The following is a 19,380-nucleotide window of genomic DNA, read 5'->3' as shown; positions in this document are numbered from 1 at the left end:
GGTCAAATATTACCATTTTACTCAGAGTGCACAGTCCTCAAGGCACAGGAAAGAAAAACAACAGGTCTATGCAAGTCTCACCTAGCAGATAAAGGTATAACTGTATAAAGAAATGAAAGGATAGGAGAAATTAAAATATCCATGTGGTACAACAAGTCCCCCCTACCAAAAAATTAAAAAAACTCATCACTGTTTGAATGCATACTTGAAAAGTTGGGCACTGCCCTGGAAATGTTACTATATTGCCTCTTCACAAATTTACCATCAATTCATAAAAATACATGTGAAATAATCTGATTTGTCCAAGGTCACAGAGTTTGTTAAGAAGTTTTACTACAAGGCTCATTATTTCAGTTAAAACAAAATTCCCAATCTAATAATTCCTAAGCTAAAATAAGACTCCAGAAATATTAAATTAACATTACTTACTCTGCTCATGGAATCAAAGCACTTCCTGACCAAAGATTCCACATCATTAGGTCTGTCTTGAACATTTATCCAGTCTAATAGAGAAACATTGAAAAAAGGCAGATCATCATCTTTGGCACCCACTGAAGCTCCGTCATGCTGGACAGCAGTGTGACAGGATTCCCTAACTTCTTTGCCACCTTCGCCATCTGCAGCATCTGGCATGACATCTTCCACTGACTTGGGAAATGAGGTTAATGACGATCTGTTAGTTGTTCTAGGCGTCTCAGAGGAGAGCACCGGTTCAGTGGATCTTTTCATCTCAGCCTTTTCTGAGCCTTCGTGTTCAGGTAAAGAATCTAGTCTTCCCAGACATTCCCTGTAACTATGTCTGGTTAGGCACTCCAACAGTGGAATCTTGGCCATTACTGAAACCGCTGTTCCTAAACTTAAAATACACACAAAAAAAAATCTGTCATTAAGATCTTAAAATACAAAAAGATCTGTCAGTAAAACAATTAGGCTACTTAAGAAGTAGCATGCTTGAAAGAAAAAAAGCACATTTTATTACAAATATAATCTCATCAAGTCCTCATTACACATTACATGTATTATACATGCTTCAAATAGTCTATGAGGTGCTGCTCTCTAAAAGAAGCCTGATACAGCAGAGAGACAGAAGGACGTCACTAGCACAGTTAAATGTCACTCTAAGGTAAAGCTAAACCAGTTTATGCTAAACACATAGACAGTTGGCTTTTATCAAAGCTTATGATATAAAAAATAGATATTTCTTAAAAAAAGATTCACCATGGCTGCCACTTAAATTGTAACCTTTATCTTTAAGTCATTAAAATGTTTTTGATACATGAAAAATACAAGATGAGCAATTTTAAAAAAGATTAGGATAACCCTTGGTTTCATTATACTCCCAAAATAAACCGAAAGACAGACCCCTGAATACTGTCACCGCAATGGGCAACGTGAAATCCTAAAGATTCCATTTCTGTAGAATCACACATAAAGTGATGCAGGCCCCTACGTTAAACTGACATACCTAACAGAATTCACGGAAGAAGTTACCTGAAAAAGACTGTTACGTAAACTTTAAATAATTATTTCCAGTCTTAGTGACTAATTTGACCAGTCACCCCCTTCCTTCCCAATATTCGCAACATTGCCAACTTAAGGCCCCCATGTCTGTCTAGATACTCATACCAAAAACTAGAGAAATCTGAATTAATGAGGTTGACTTGACTAAATAAAGGGGGAAAAAAAAAAGAACGTCCCCACAATTCACGGTCAAGAGTAACCACCACACCCCCGCAAAAGATCAGAAAAAAATTAAAAACAAACTGAATACAAAAATTGAAAGCACCCCACCAAAATCCAAACCCACGGCCGTCGGGCCGATTCCGACTCATAGAGGCTCTATAGGACAGAGTAGAACTGCTCCGTAGGGTTCTACGGCTGTAAATCTTTACAGAAGTAGACTGCAGTAGCCTCCTCCCACAGAGCAGATGGTGGGCTTGAATCGCCAACCTTTTGGTTTGCAGCCAAGCACTTTAATCACTGTACCACAAGGGCTCCTCATTGAAAGCACAAACATACAAATAAAGGGCTATTTTTTTATAGTCATACTGAATTCTTTTTAATTTTTACATTCATTTTTATATACTGTATTTGTTTAGTGTATTTTTTTCCAGAACCACTAAGTGAATGTACAAACAACAATAAATAAAATCAAACTAGCACAAAACGGCTTTTTTCTCTTACCAAACTTACATCATCATGATGGCAATACTTAGAAGAAAATGTAACATTTTCCTTGACTGTCTATGTTTTGATAGCTTTTCTATTTCTATAGATGTGTTACTATCACATTATTGTTTTTTCTTTTTTGGAAAGTTGATAGGAGGGCAAGAGGTAGACGAAGATTCTCCCTCTTATGAAGATTTCAAACGTACTTTGAGCCTTGTACATAAAGGAATACGAGAAACTAAAAAATATGGTAAATAAAATCTACCATAATTTTTAAATTTTAGAATCTATCAATCTCTGTCATAGAAATCTTTAAAAATAAGTCAATTATAATATGCTGCCTATGAGAAACAAAATTACAGTGACTAAAACTAACGATAAACTGCAAAAGTATTTTAAACAAATGTCTCATTATCTATTTCAATGGCAAACATACTGAGTAAGTTTTAACTTGATGTCTTCTATGGACTGCAGATAATTTGAATAAATACTTTCAAACTTGAAAAGGAGCTTTTGGTATGAATTTGAACAGTCCTCCAAATTGGCCATGATAGCAGCCCAGCCTTGGTGTTGAAGATGTTCGTCATGAACCAGACCTTCACAAAAAGAGCAAAGTTTCTTGGCAACTTCATACATCTCCTATATTAAAAAAAAAAGGGGGGGGGGAAGAAAAGAGAGTAAGAAAAGGCAATGGTTTGTGTGCACATTTTTGCATGTGTGTACGTAGATTTTTAAGAAATTGTTTTAAAAGGAATTTTTTTTGTTTACCTTATTGTTCATGCATCCCTTGGTAGTACAAATAGTTAACACGCTCAGCTGCTAACTGAAGAAAGGCTTGGCGAGTTTCTTCTGAATAATCAGCCACTGAAAACCCTATGGAGCACCATTCTACTCTGACACATCAAAGACTGACAAAAGCTGGAGCTGACTTGATGGCAACCGGAAAAATCGTTCATGCACTTAAGAACTTAAAAATACCACACAGCATGTGAATAGTAAGATGCTTCTCAGCAGATACCCCAAAAGACTGTCAACAGAAGAATTCCCATAAGATGCCACCTTTGGGAAATAGAACACTTATCTAAAGCCGACATACTAAAGAAGGCAAAAACTGAAGATAAAGAGAAAAAGGAAAGAAGTGAAAAGTGTATTTCCTTGCATATAAATGTATGTTATTATTTGTGAGTTCAACCTCACTAATAATCCAGGAAATGCAAAATAAATTAACAATAAAGAACCATATCCTCTGCTCATAAGAATGACGAAATTAAATTCAAAAGTGTCTTCAAGGAGGGGAAACAAATACTCTCAACGCCTATTGTTGGACAAAGAGCAACGTAGACACAATTATCAAATAAAATATATGACTGGGCACAGCAATTCTACTTTCAGGAATCTATCCTGCAGAAATACTTATACAGACACACAAATACAAATATCCAAGTATGTTGACTACAGCATTGTTTAATAGCCAAAAAAAGGAAGAAGAGACAGTTTAACTACTTATCCAAAGGGCTATTCATCTAAGTTATGATACATCAGAAATGGAGTCTGGAAAAATACACACTGAATTGTTCATCACTGGATGGAGCGAGGGAATAGAACAGAACAGAAAGTTCACTTTTTCCATATACGTCTTGCTATTATTTTAAAGTTGTACACGCATTTAAAAGCATAATTACCACTGCTTTAGAAAATACGTTAATACACAAATTGAGCCCAAAAGAAAAAAAAATTTTTTTTTTTTTAAAAGAAATAGTGTCAAAAGTAAAATATTAGTGTTTTCTTTGTGGAAGCACAGTGACATGAACGGAAAGAACACCGGCCACAGAAAAGTGGCCCCTCTTCAATCTAACTGGCTCGTTGGCCTTGAATAAATTACATAATCGCACCTGTCCTTCTCTCCTTATCTGTAAGACACAGTAGAGGTTCTTGTCGTGAGAGGATGAGGTAGAGACTTCTTCAGATCCTCCTCCCTGAAGCCAACCAAACACAATAAGCGAAACCAGAAACAAAAGCTCCCTGACGTATCTGCATTAACCCTGAGAAGACTATGAGAACTGGACCAAGTTGGACAGAGATAAAAGAGGTGCTTCTGCTGTGTATCTTTAACAAAACGTGGGGAGAACAAAATCCTCCCTCCTTGGAAACAAACAGAAAGCGGGGGTCGGCCGCACAAGTCTCATGGAGCTCTTATCTGAAAACCAAGAGCAGCAGGAGAGGAGACTATAAAATCTACCTATATGACATGCTTTCTAACTGAGCAAAATACCAGAAAAATCTGTGAGGTCACGCAGGGAAGGAAAGAGCAGCCATCTCTTCCTTAATCTCTCACACATAGACACCCTGCTTCTACCGGGGCTTCTCTGTGAGCTAGGAGATGCTGTCCTGCACCCGGAACTACCCTATATTCTGGGAAGAATTTAACTCATTTGAAGATAAGCAACAATTTAAAATGATGAACTAACATGAAATCTATACTAAATTATTGTAAGGGAAAAAAAAAAACGTGCACTATGAGGAAGGGAACATAAAGACAGCCCTGGATCAGATAGGAATGAATGAATCAGGCATGAATTAATATGAATTAAGAATCAGAAAATTCTTCCTGAAGAATTTAAACAACAAATTTTTTTTTTTTTTAAAGACAAAAGAGCTCATAACAGATCCATTAAAGATGATATTAGGAGATAAAAATTAGTATAGGAAAAAATACATCAGTGGCTACACTGTACACTGAGAAGAGACAAGAGAAGGAGCCCTTGCCTAGCTTCTAATAAACGATTATTTAATATAACAACAGCAAAAGACTAAGTAAATGGGACCTCATAAAATTAAGAACTTTTGTTCATCAAAAGACTTTATCAAGAGAATGAAAAGACAAGCTACCGACTGGGAGAATATCTTTGGAAACCATATAGCCAATAAGAATCTAATAACCAAAATATATATAAAACTTCCAACACTTAGCAACAAAAAGACAAAAAACTCAATCATAAAATGGACAAAGCATCTGAATAGACATTTCAATAAAAAAGACTTTCAAATGGCCACTGAACACATGAAAAGATGGTCAGCATCATTAGCCATCAGAAATACAAATGAAAACCACAACGAGATACCACTTTACCTCCACTAGTAGAGCTAAGATGTAAAAAAAACAGAAAACAATAAATGTTGGCAAGGATGTGTGGAAACTGGAACCTTTGTCCACTGCTGATAGGAATGCAAAATGGTACAGCCTTTGGAGAAAACAGCGTGGCAGTTCCTTAAAAACTACCATATGACTCAGCAATTCTACTCCCAGGTATATACACAAAAGACTTGAAAGCAAATATCAAACAGATACTTGTACATTAATGCTCACTGCAGCACTATTCATAACAGCCAAAAGGCAAAAACATACTCAAAGCCCATCTGTGATAAACGGATAAACAAAATGTGGTACATATATACAATGGAATACTACTCAGCCAGTAAGAGAAATGAAGTCCTGATACATGCTACAACATACATGGAGCTTGGGGACATTACGCAGAGTGAAATGAGTAAATCACCAAAGGACAAATATCGTATGACCTCACTTATATGAAAACATGAGAACAGGCAAATGTACTGAGATAAAAGCATGCAACACTGGCTTTCCGTTTACAGGGATGAAAAAAACTGCATTAGGGTAGGATTACACAGCCAATTAATGTAACTGCTATCAATAAGCTGTACATCTATAAAAGGCTGAACTGGCGAAAGTTGTGACACACACAACGACAAAAAAAAAAAAAAACAGTAGCTACTGACACTGCTTATTTACAACCAGAAACCTCACAGGATTTGATTCCTTGGTTTGGAGGTTTAAGGTCTTGGTTTCAATGGGACATCCCAGTTATTGGTCCAATACCTCCTAGTTCGCTTTGTAGGGTCTGGGGTCTTAAAAGCTTGCAAGGAGCCATTCAAGGTACAATTGGTCTCTAGACACTGGAGCAAGAAAGGAAGGAGGAGAGTCAGGAATAGGGTGACAAAATGGAATGTGTGGTGATTATCTCCATGAACAACTGTCTCCTTTGGCATGAGAGCAGAACTGGATGGTACCCGACTACCTTTACTGAACATTTAGATAAAAAATTCTATACAAGAATCCTGATCAGAATGGGAGGAAATGCAGAACAGAATCTCAAATTCTAAGCCATGGAAGCTGGACAAACCCCTGAAACTACTGGCCTGAGAAAAATCTTTAAACCTTATGTCAAAAACATCCCCTGAAGTCTTCTTAAAACTAAACAATAGCTTAGCCTAACTAGTAAAGAATGTCTGTCTTGAACATTGTACTCTTTTAAGATCTACCTTTATGGGATCAAACTTACAAAAGCAACTCAAAATAGGAAACCTGGAGGCAGTGGGTTTATGTTAATGAGGGAGGAACAGCTCAGAAAAAGAAGATGAGAATGGCTGCACAACTCAAAGGCTGGAATCAATGTCACTGAACTCTACATGGAGGAACTTTTGAATTGGTCTATGTTCTGCTGTGCATCCTCTTCAACAACAATGAAAGTAAAATTCTAAGCTTAAAAAAAAAAACAGAAACAATGAGTGAACAAAAACAAAAGACAAATATTTTGACTACGTGCATCAGAAAATTAAAAGGGACAGGTCGCTATGGATCACAATCGACTCAATGGCAATGGGTTTGGTTTTCGTTTTTTATCCCTGGAAAATCTAATGTAGATCAATCAACAGCAGGTCATAACCTAGTAAAATAAATGCATTTGAAATAGTCAATCCTATGGGCAAAAAGGAAACCCTGGCGGCATAGTGGTTAAGTGCTACAGCTGCTAACCAAGAGGTCAGCGGTTCAAATCCACCAGGCGCTCCTTGGAAACTCTATGGTGCAGTTCTACTCTGTCCTGTAGGGTCGCTATGAATCGGAATCGGCTCGACGGCAGTGGGTTTTTTTGGTTATGGGCAAAAAGGAGCCCTGGTGGTGCAGTGGTTAAGAGCTTGGCTGCTAACCAAATGGTTGGTCAGTTTGAGTCTACTAGCTGTTCCTTGGAAACCCTATGGGGCAGTTCTACTCTGTCCTATAGGGTCGCTATGAGTCAGAATGGACTTGACAGCAACCATTATGGGCAAAAAAAAAAAAAATTTTATATCACTATAAGATAGAAGACAGGAGGAAATCAACTTGGCTTCAGACTTGTACCCTGAGTATTTAGATGCTAAGTCTCCAGAACAATATTTACATCAAAAAAGACACATAAGATGATAACACAATACTTTACATGTAACCAACAACCTAATAATTATTATATAGAATTTTTTTTTTTATAAACATCTTTTATGTCATGTTTCAAAAACAGGAGCCTACATATATTTGCAAATCGGCAATAATTCAGATAACACAGCTCCCATGATCCTTTCTTAAAGAAACTACTAAAGAACAAACTTCACTAAATAAATTTGACGTGTTGAAAATGAATGACCGGAGACCAGACAAGTTGTGGAATGATATCAAGGACATCATACGTGAAGAAATCAAGAGGTCATTAACAAGACAGGAAAGAAACAAAAGACCAAAATAGATGTCAAAACAGATCCTGGAACTTGCTCTTGAATATACAGTAGCTAAAGCAAAAGGAAGAAACGATGAAGTAAAAGAGCTGAACAGATTTCAAAGGTCAGCACGAGAAGACAAAGTAAAGTATTATAATGACATGGCAAACACCTGGAGATGGAAAACTAAAATGGAAGAATATGCTCTACATTTCTCAAGCTGAAAGGACTCAGGAAAAAAAATTCAAGTCTCTAGGTACAATAGTGAAGGATTCTATGGGGAAAATATTAAACGACTCAGAAGCATCAAAAGAAGATGGAAGGAATACAGAGTCAGTATACCAAAAATAATTGGTCAATGTTCAACCATTTCAGGAGGTTCCCTATGAGCAGGAACCAATGGTACTATAGGAAGAAGTTCAAGCTGCACTGAAGGCACTGGCGAAAAACAAGGCTGCAGGAATTGATAGAATACCAACTGAGATGTTTCAAGAAATAGAAATACTCATGTGTCTATGCCAAGAAATTTGGAAGACAGCAACCTGGCCAACCAACTGGAATAGATCTATATTTATGCCCATTCCCAAGAAAGGTAATCCCACCGAACGCAGAAATTATTGAACAATATAATTAATATCACACACAAGTAAAATTTTGTTGAAGATCACTCAAAAGCAGCTATAGCAGGATATTGACAGGGAACTGCCAGAAATGCAGGCCAGATTCAGAAAAGGACATGGAACCAGGGATATCATTGCTGACGTCATATGGATCCTGGCTGAAAACAGAGGATACAAGAAAGATGTTTGCCTGTGTTTTAATGACTATACAAAGGCATTTGACTGTGTGGATCATAACAAATTATGGATAACACTGCGAGGAATGAGAATTCCAGAACACTTAATTGTGCTCATGAGGAACCTGAACATAGACCAAGAGGCAGTCAGCAGAACAGAATAAGGGAACACTGAGTGATTTAAAGGAAGGAAAGGTGTGCACAAGGGTTGTATCCATTCACCATACCCCTTCAATCTGTATACTGAGCAAATAATCTGAGAAACTGGACTATATGAAGAAGAATGGGTCATCAGAATTAGAGGACGACTCATTAGCACCCTGTATTATGCAGATGACACAACCCTGCTTGAAAGTAAAGAGGACCTGAAGCGCTTACTGATGAAGATCAAAGATCACAGCCTTCAGTACACATTACAGCTCAACATAAAGAAAACAAAAATCCTCACAACTGGACCAATAAGCAACATCGTGATAAATGGAGAAAAGGCTGAAGTTGTCAAGGATTTCATTTTATGTGGATCCACGATCAACGCCCATGGAAGCTGCTGTCAAGAACTCAAAAGGGGGAGGCGGGGCGGAGATGGCAGACTAGCCAGATGCTTCCGGTGATCCCTCTTACAACAAAGACCCCCAAAAATAAGTGAAACGATTATGTTTATGACAAGTTAGGAGCCCTGAACATTAAAGGCAAAGTTAGAAAACGGACTGAGCAACAGGAGGAAGGAGAGACGGTTCGGGAGCAGAAAGGAGCTGCCAGACCTGAATTGCCAGGAATACTCAGGCACAATCCCCAGGAGCAAAAGCAGCGGGCTGGAGGTAGCGTTCAGCCACTGTTTCTTCAGGGAGAAACAGCAAGCCACACAGCCAACTCACACCTCCAGAACCAGAGAAGAACGGCAAAAGCTAAGTACTTCCATATATTTTACCATGCCCCCCTGCCTCCAAGCTGCTTCAGTGGCTTTGATTTCCCTGGGCCTGAGATAGGTTCTGCTGAGCACCCTGAGCCATTCTCCCAGCATTGGAGAAGGAATGAATTCACAATTGGAGGAAAAGATAATCTGCCAGATCCACTAACCTAGGAAGCTTAGGACAGAAGCGATCCTATCCAGGCATAAATGGTCCACGGACTCTGAACACCTTTCCCCGCTGCATGGACCTGCGTGGGCCTATTTCAGGACAGTAGGCCCTTGTTGGCAGACTACAACTCTTTCAGCTGTGTGGTGGAAAAGTGGCTGTTTGATATTTTGCACAGCTTTGCCTATTAAACAGGGTCCTCACCCACCCACATCAGAGACCTAAGGACTGGTGGCTCCACTCAGGTCACCCAGCAACCTGCGACAGAGGTCCAAGGATAACTGGTACCTACCTCCCAGTCCTTACAACCAAAAGAACTGGGTGCCCGTGGTCTGTCTGCAGAACCCACCGACATGTGTGCTCTAGGGAACAGGGATGCGATTTCCTTACAGACACTCCAGGGACAAATGTCAGCCCCCTCCATTGTTCACATTGTGACCCCCTGCTGCAACCAGATTCCTACACCAACCACCCCTGCCCATCTAAGACTGTAGGACGAAGCCTGTACCACACACTTTATGACCAACTACCTGGACACCTGAGCTGAATCCATACAAGAAAAGTAAACGGACTCTTGGGCTGATATACATGGTAAAAGCTCTAGCCGCCTGGTGGCAGGACGTTAGAACTTCAAAGGTGAAAATAATCAAGCTAGCTCACTCAAGCAACATATTTGGGCACATCAAAACAAAACAAAGCAAGAAGCTAGGATACAATAAGCAAATATAAAATAAACTAACACAATAACCTATAGATGGCTCAGAGACAACAGTCAATATCAAATAACATAAAGAAGCACCCCATGATCACTTCAAAAAGCTCTCAAAACAAAGAAGCGAGAGATCTTCTGGATGAAGGTGCCATCCTGGAATAACCAGATGCAGAATATGGAAGATTAATACACAAAACACTTCAAAACATCTGGAACAATATCAGAAAGGAGATCGGGCAATACATAGAACAAACCAAGGAACACAGAGATAAAGTAACTGAAGAAATTAAAAAAGTTTTAAAGAACATAACGAAAAATTTAATAACCTGCAAGAATCCATAGAGAACGAGCAATCAGAAATTCAGAAGATTAGCAATAAAATTACAGAATTAGACAACTCAATAGAAAGTCAGAGGAGCAGAAGAGAGCAAGTGGAAGGCAGAATTGGTGAGACTGAAGATAAAGCATTTGGCACCAATATATTCAAAGAAAAAAACAGAAAAAAAGGATTTAAAGAAATGAAGAAAACTTAAGAATCATGTGGGACTCTATCACGAGAAATAAACTAAGAGAGACTGAAGTACCAGAAGAAGGAGGGAAAACAGAAAATACACAGAGAATTGTTGAAGATTTGTTGGAAGAAAATGTCCCTGACATCATGAAAGAAAACCCCAGTGCCATCGAGTTGATTCCGACTCATAGTGACCCTATAGGACAGAGGAGAACTGCCCCATAGAGTTTCCAAGGAGCACCTGGCAGATTCAAACTGCCGAACCTTTGGTTAGCAGCCATAGCACTTAACCACTACGCCACCAGGAGATATCTATCCAAGATGCTCATTGTACTCCACATGAGGTAGATCTTAAAAGAGAGTCACCAAAACATATTACAATCAAACTTGCCAAAACTAAAGACAAAGAGAGAATTTTAAGAGCAGCTAGGGATAAACAGAAAGTCACCTAAAAAAGGAGAGTCAATGAGAATAAACTCTGATTACTTGGCAGAAAGAAACCCTGGTAGCGTAGTGGTTAAGTGCCATGGCTGCTAACCAAAGGTCGGCAGTTCGAATCCGCCAGATGCTCCTTGGAAACGCTATGCGGCAGTTCTATTCTGTCCTATAGGGTCACTATGAGTAGGAATCGACTTGACGGAAGTGGGTTTGGGTTTGGGTACTCGGCAGAAACCATGCAGGCAAGAAAGCAATGGGATAACTTATATAAAGCATTGAAGGAAAAAAACCGCCAGCCAAGAATCACATATCCAGTAAAACTGTCTCTCAAATATGAAGACGAAATTAGGACGTTTCCAGATATACAGAAGTCTAGAAAATTTGTAAAAACCAAACTAAAACTACAAGAAATGCTAAAGGCAGTTCTCTGGTTAGAAAATCAATAATACCAGATTTCAATCCAAAAAGAGAACACAGGACAGAGCAATCAGATGTCATCCCAGATAGGGAAATCACAAAAATAAATCAAGATAAGAAAATGCTCAAAACAGGGAAAAGGCGATGTCATTATGTAAAAGAAGACAACATTAAAAAAATAAAGATGGACCAGGAAATGTAGTCATAGATCTTTCATATGGAGAGGAAAACAAGGCAATCCAAAAAAATAAGAGTTAGGTCTAAACTTAGAAAAATAGGGGTAAGTAATAAGGTAATGACAAACGAGACTAACAATCCTACTCCTCAAAATAAAATACTAGGAAAAAAAAAAGAGACTCAACCCAAAATCAACAACAACAAGTAAGAGGAAAAGACAAAACATAAACTCCTCAGCACAAAAAACTAGGTGGGAAAAAGAAAATGTCAACAACACACAAAAAAAGACATCAAAATAATAGCACTAAACTCATACCTATCTATAACTACATTGAATGTAAATAAACTAAGTGCACCAATAAAGATACAGAAGACTGGCAGAATGAATAAAAAAACATGATCCGTCTACATGCTGCCTACAAGAGAAAAACCTTAAGACTTAAAGACACAAACAAACTAAAACTCAAAGGATGGGAAAAAAATATATCAAGCAAACAACAATCAAAAAAGAGCAGGAGTGGCAATATTAATTTCTGCCAAAATAGACTTTAAAGTTAAATCCACCACAAAGGATAAGGAAGGACACTATATAATGATTAAAGGGACAATATACCAGAAGGCTATAACCATATTAAATATTTATGCACCCAATGACAGGGATGCAAGATACATAAAACAAACTTTATGAGCATTGAAAAGTGAGATAGACTGCTCCACAATTATAGTAGGAGACTTCAACACACCACTTTCGGAGAAGGATAGGACTTCCAGTAAGAAGCTCAACAGACACATGGAAGATCTAATTGCTACAATCAACCAACTTGACCTCATAAACATATACCGAACACTCCACTCAACAGCAACCAAGTATACTTTCTTTTCTAGTGCACACGGAACATTCTCTAGAATAGACCACATATTAGGTCATAAAGCAAGCCTTAGCAGAAACCAAAACATCAAAATATTACAAAGCATCTTCTCTGACTATAAGGTCATAAAAGGAGAAATCAATAACAGAAAAAGCAGGAAAAGGAAATCACACACTTGGAAACTGAACAAATGCCTTACTCAAAAACGACTGCGTTATAGAAGTCATTAAGGATGGAATAAAGATATCCATAGAATCCAATGACAATGAAAACACTTGCTTTCAGAACCTTTGCAGCACAGCTAAAGCAGTGCTCAGAGGTCAATTTATATCAATAAATCCACACATCCAAAAAGAAGAGCAAAAATCAAAGAATTATCCCTACAAAGAGAAAGTGGGCAAAAAAAAAAAAAAAAAAAGGAAAGAAACCCTCAGGCACCAGAAGAAAGCAAATAATAAAAATTGGAGCAGAAGTAATGAAATAGAGAACAGAAAAACAATTGAAACAATTAACAAGACCAAAAGCTGGTTCTTTGAAAAAAATCAACAAAACTGATAAACCACTGGCCAAACTGACAAAAGAAAAACAGGAGAGGAAGCAAATAACCTGAATAAGAAATGAGATGAGTGATATTACAACAGACCCAACTGAAATTAAAAGAATCATATCAGAGTACTATGAAAAACTATACTTGAACAAATTTGAAAACCTAGAAGAAATGGATGTATTCCTAGAAACACATTACCTACCTAAACTAACACAAACAGAGGTAGAACAACTAAAGAGACCCACAACAAAAGTAGAGACTGAAAAGCTAATCAAAAAACTCCCAACAAAAAAAAGCCCTGGTCCTGACAGCTGCACTGCAGAGTTCTACCAAACTTTCAGAGAAGAGTTAACACTAGTACTACTAAAGGTATTTCAGAGTGTAGAAAAGGACAGAATACTCCCAAACTCATTCTATGAAGCCGCCATATCCCTGATACCAAAACCAAGGAAAGACACCACAAAAAAATCATAGAACTGTAACCCTCGTGAACTTAGATGCAAAAACCCTCAAGAAAAATTCCAGCCAATAGAATTCAACAACGTATCAACAAAATACTTTACCGTGAAGGAGTGGGATTCATACCAGGTATGCAGTGATGGTTCAACATTAGAAAAAAAATTAATTAATCCATCATATAAATAAAACAAAAGACAAGAACCACATGATCTTATCAACTGATGCAGAAGAGGCGTGTGACAAAGTTCAACACTCATTCATGATAAAAACTCTCAGCAAAATAGGAATAGAAGGAAAATTCCTCAACATAATAAAGGGCATTTATACAAAGCCAACAGCCAACACCATCCTAAATGGAGCATTTGAAAATGTTCCCCCTGAGACTTGGGAACCAGAAAAGAATGCACTTTATCACCACTCTTATTCGACATTGTGCTAGAGGTCCTAGCCAGAGCAGGTAGGCTAGATAACAAAATCAAGTGCATCCAGATTGGTATGGAAGAAGTAAAAATATCTCTCTTTGCAGATAACATGATCTTATACACATAAAACCCTAAAGAATCCTCAAAAAAACTACTGAAATTAATAGAAGAGTTCAGCAGGGCATCAGGATACAAGATAAAACATACAAAAATCTGTTGGATTCCTCTACACCAATAAAAAGAACATCGAAGAGGAAATCACCAAATCAAGACCATTTACAGTAGCCCCCCAAAACATAAAAATACTTAGGAATAAATCTTACTATAGGTATAAAAGACCTACACAAAGAAAACTACAAGACACTACTGCAAGAAAACACAAGAGACCTAAATAAGTGGAAAAACATAACTTACTCATGGATAGGAGGCTTAAACATTGCAAAAATGTCTATTTTACCAAAAGCGATCTATAGATACAATGCAATTCCAAACCAAATTCCAAAGACATTTTTTAATGAGATGGAGAAACAAATCACCAACTTCATATGGAAGGGAAAGAGGCCCCAGATAAGTAAAGCAGCACTGAAAAAGAAGAATAAAGTGGGAGCCTCACTCTACCTGATTTTAGAACCTATTATACCACCACAGTAGTCAAAACAGCCTGGGACTGGTACAATAACAGATACATAAACCAATGGAATGGAACTGAGAATCCAGACATAAATCCATCCACTTATGAACAGCTAATATTTGATAACGGCCCAAAGTCTGTTAAACGGGCAAAAGACGGTCTCTTCAACTGGATATCCATCAGCAAAAAAAAGAAACAAGACCCATACTTAACACCATGCACAAAAACTAACTCAAAATGGATCAAAGACCTAAATATAAAACCTAAAATGATAAAGATCATGGAAGAAAAAATAGGGACAACGCTAGAAGCCCTAATATATGGCATAAACAGTATACAAATTATTACTAACAATTCAGAAGAGAAACTAGATAACTGGCAGCTCCTAAAAATCAAACACCTACACTCATCCAAAGACTTCACCAAAAGAGTAAAAGGATTACCTACAGAGTGGGAAAAAGTTTTTAACTATGATATTTCCAATCAGCGTCTGGTCTCTGAAATCTACATGATACTGCAAAAGCTCAGTTACAAAAAGACAAATAACCCAATTAAAAAAATGAGCAAAGGATACGAACAGGTACCTCACTAACGAAAACATTCAGGTAGCTAAAAGATACATGAGGAAATGCTCATGATCATCAGGCATCAGAGAAAATGCAATTCAAAACTACGAGGAGATTCCATCTCACTCCTACAAGGTTGGCATTAACCCAAAAAGCACAAAATAATAAATGTTGGAGAGGCTCTGGAGAGACTGAACACTTCTGTACTGCTGGTGTTAAGTAAAATGGTACAACCACTTTGGAAATCCATTTGGCGCTTCCTTAAAGAACTAGAAATAGAACTACCATAGGATCTAGCAATCCCACTCCTTGGAATATAACCTAGAGAAATAAGAGTCTTTACACGAACAGATATATGCACACCCATGTTCGTTGCAGCACTGTTTACAATAGCAAAAAGATGGAAGCAACCAAGGTGCCCACCAATGGATGAATGGTCAAATAAATTATGGTATATTCACATAATGGAATACTATGCATTGATAAAGAACAATGATGAATCTGTGAAACATTTCATAACATGGAGGAATCTGGAAGGCATCATGCTTAGTGAAATCAGTCAGTTGCAAAAGGACAAATATTGTATGAGACCACTATTATAAGAACTTGGAAAATAGTTTAAACAGAGAAGAAAATATTCTTTGACGGTTATGAGAGTGGGGAGGGAGGGAGAGGGGTTTTCACTAATTAGATAATAGATCTATTTTATGTGAAGGGAAAGACAACACACAATACAGGAGAGATCAGCACAACTGGACTAAACCAAAAGCAAAGAAGTTTCCTGAATAAACTGAACACTTCGAAGGCCAGCATAGCAGGAGTGGGGGTTTGGTGACCATGGTTTCAGGGGACATCTAAGTCAACTGGCATAATGAAATCTATTAAGAAAACATTCTGCATCCCACTAGTGGTGTTTGGGGTCTTAAAAGCTAGCAAGAGGCCATCTAAGATGCATCAGTGGGTCTCAACCCACCTGGAGCAAAGGAGAATGAACAACACCAAAGACACAAGGTAATTATGAGCCCAAGAGACAGAAAGGGCCACATAAACCAGAGACTAAATCAGCCTGAGACCAGCAGAATTAGATGGTGCCTGGCTACAGCCGATGATGCCCTAACAGGGAACACAACAGAGAGCCCCTGAGGGAGCAGGGGAGTAATGGGATGCAGACCCCAAATTCTGGTAAAAAGACCAGACTTAATGGTCTGACTGAGACTAGAAGGACCCCAGAGGTCACGGTCCCCAGACCTTCTGTTAGCCCAAGACAGGAACTACTCACAAAGACAACTCTTTCAGACAGGGACTGGACCGGACTATGGGACAGAAAATGATACTGGTAAAGAGTGAGCTCCTTGGATCAAGTAGACACATGAGACTATGTGGGCAGCTCTTGTCTGGAGAAGAGATGAGACCGCAGAGGGGGTCAGAAGCTGGCCAAAGGGACATGAAAATAGAGAGTGGAGGGAAGGAGTGTGCTGCCTCATTACAGGGAGAGCAACTAGGAGTATATAGCAAGGTGTATATACGTTTTTGTATGAAAGTCTGACTTGGTTTGTGAACTTTCACTTAAAGCACAATAAAAATTAAAAAAAAAAATCAAAAGATGCATTGAGCAAATCAGCTGCAAAAGACCGCTTTGAAGTGTTAAAAAGTAGGGACGTCACCTTGAAGAACAAGGTGCGCCTTACCCAAGCCACGGTGTTTTCAGTTGCCTCCTACGCATGCTAAAGGAACATCAAAGAAGAACTGATGCCTTTTGAATTGTGACGTTGGTGAAGAATACTGAATAGAGCGTGGACTACCAAAAGAACGAGCAAATCTGTCTTGTAAGAAGTACAACCAGGATGCTCCTTAGAAGCAAGGATGGCAGGACTATGTGTCACATACTTTGGACATGTTGTCAGGAGGGACCAGTCATTGCAGAAAGACATCTTGGTTGGTAAAGTGGAGGGTCATCAAAAAAGAGGAAAACTCTCAATGAAATGGACTGACACAGTGGCTGCAACAACAGGCTTAAGCACAGCAACAACTGTGAGGATGGTAGGACCGGGCAGTGTTTTGTTCTGTTGTACATAAGGTCGCTATGTGTTGGAGCCAACTCGATGGCACCTAACAGTAACAACATAACAAACCAAAATTGGAAAATGAAGAAGAAAGGACGATAGGGAGGAGGGAATAGTAAGGTATAAAAATTTTGTCATTGCTCAGAGTAGAAACAGACACTCTATAAAGGAAAAAAAAAAAAAAAGATTGAGCATATTAAATTAAGCTATAGTTCTCAAGGTAACCACTACCATTTCACTGAGTTGAGAGCTGTTTATATTTTCATTTTTGTTCAAGTCTGTATATTTGTCTCTTTCTAAGATTATCTTATTTACTAAGAAAAGCTGCTGAATTTTAACAAATGCCTCTTTTGGGATATATTAATATGATCCTACAGTTGTTTTCCTTTAAGATATTAAAGATTGATGCAGTTAATTTTATCAATACATTCCCAAATATTAAACCATCCTTGCATTCTTAGAATAAACCCTCTTTGCTCATAATATTGTCTTGATAGTCATCTGCTGAAAAAATTTAAACTGGTAATTGAAGTATTTATATTTCATAAACATATAGAAAAAGTATACTCTCCAGTTTCAGGACATAAAGTATTAAACCTAATCCACTTGGACTGTATGATTACATAAGAGATGCATTATAATCTCCCGTTATATTTTATTAAGTTCTCTGGGATTTCTGATAACTGTTACTTTATTATTATTTTCCTTCGGTAATTGGCAAATGAAGCCCTAGTTGCACACTGGCTACGCCTGCTACCTAAAAGGTCGGCAGTCTGAATTCTTGGAAACCCTTTGGGACAGTTCTACTCTGTCCTTATCATTGGGTTGCTTGGTTGGAGTTGACCGGACAGCAATGGGTTTGGTTTTCTTTTTTTTTGTTTGTTTTAATTGGCAAATACAGATCTGACTTTTTCATAAATTGAACTTTTATTATTACCTAACATTTCTTTGTTCTAATGCTTTAACTTTAAAGTCTACTTTTAATTCCTTATCAGCTTGCATTTACCTATTAAAACTGTGTATCCCTTTCTTTTCACACTTGAGCAAACTGTTTTAAAACTATTTATGAATGTTATACTTTTTTCTTAATTATCTTATCAAGTTTATCTTTTAATAAGGGAAAAATGGGTACATTAAAACAAACCACTGATATACTAAAATCATATTAATTTCATGTTATGTTTTGTATTCATTAATTTACTGTTTCTATTATTTCCTTGGTAGATTAATACAATTATTATTTTTCCTTATTCTCTACTGCTCCTTATAATCCCTCAAGAACATCAGGCCTCTGTGAGGTAAAGGACCTAGTTTTACCTCAAGTAAGGTGGTATTTATCCTTGTCTCCTGGAAGATGACTTGGTTTGAGATTTCTAAGCCATATCTGAGATGTTCTGCTGGCAAGTGGTGCTGGCCAAACAAGACTCACCCACCCAGTGCCATCGAGTCAATTCCGACTCATAGCGACCCTATAGGGCAGAGTAGAACTATCCCATAGAGTTTCCAAGGAGCGCCTGGCGTATTCCAATTGCCGACCCTTTGGTTAGCAGCCGTAGCACTTAACCACTACGCCACCAGGGTTTCCAAGACTCACCTAGGATGTCAATATCAATTAGCTTCAGGAGGCATGATTTAGCCTATTACACAGGATTAAAAAAAAAAAAAAAAAAAAAATTTATAAATTTTATACAGGACTGGCTGATGAAATGCCCTGAACAGTAAGGCTCCGAGAGCTTCTTGGTTGACAAAAACATCTTCTCTTGGGAGGGTAGTACATCCCTTGGTATATGAACGTTTCATGTTGGGAACCCTCCCAGACCTCACCCTGTCTCTTTATTTGTATCTTTTTTGGCTATAACAAATTTGTAGTTGTGAGTACAGTATATTCTCTGTGAATTCTTTGAGTCATTCCAAAGTGGTGGTAGGAGGCAGCCGGTCAGAAAGTAAAGGTGTTATATGAACTCTCCACCTTGCGGCTGG

At 38.0% G+C, this 19,380-nt stretch overlaps 1 protein-coding gene across 3 annotated transcripts in view; it reads right to left on the bottom strand.

Moving 5' to 3' along the window:
* Positions 1-19,380, bottom strand: part of RB1CC1 (RB1 inducible coiled-coil 1) — a 136,583-nt gene that overhangs the window by 56,549 nt on the left and 60,654 nt on the right. For all 3 annotated transcript variants that reach the window (XM_049860439.1, XM_049860440.1, XM_049860441.1), the window contains 2 exons: positions 2,606-2,808; positions 430-856 (listed from right to left, as the gene is read on the bottom strand). In XM_049860439.1, coding sequence (XP_049716396.1) covers positions 430-856; positions 2,606-2,808 — 630 coding nt within the window. The remainder of the gene's footprint in view (positions 1-429; positions 857-2,605; positions 2,809-19,380) is intronic.

The sequence above is a fragment of the Elephas maximus genome, chromosome 19, assembly GCF_024166365.1.
Source record: "Elephas maximus indicus isolate mEleMax1 chromosome 19, mEleMax1 primary haplotype, whole genome shotgun sequence".
Taxonomy (NCBI): domain Eukaryota; kingdom Metazoa; phylum Chordata; class Mammalia; order Proboscidea; family Elephantidae; genus Elephas; species Elephas maximus.
The sequence above is the reverse complement of the archived record's forward strand: the minus strand, read 5'-3'. Positions and strand labels throughout refer to the sequence as shown.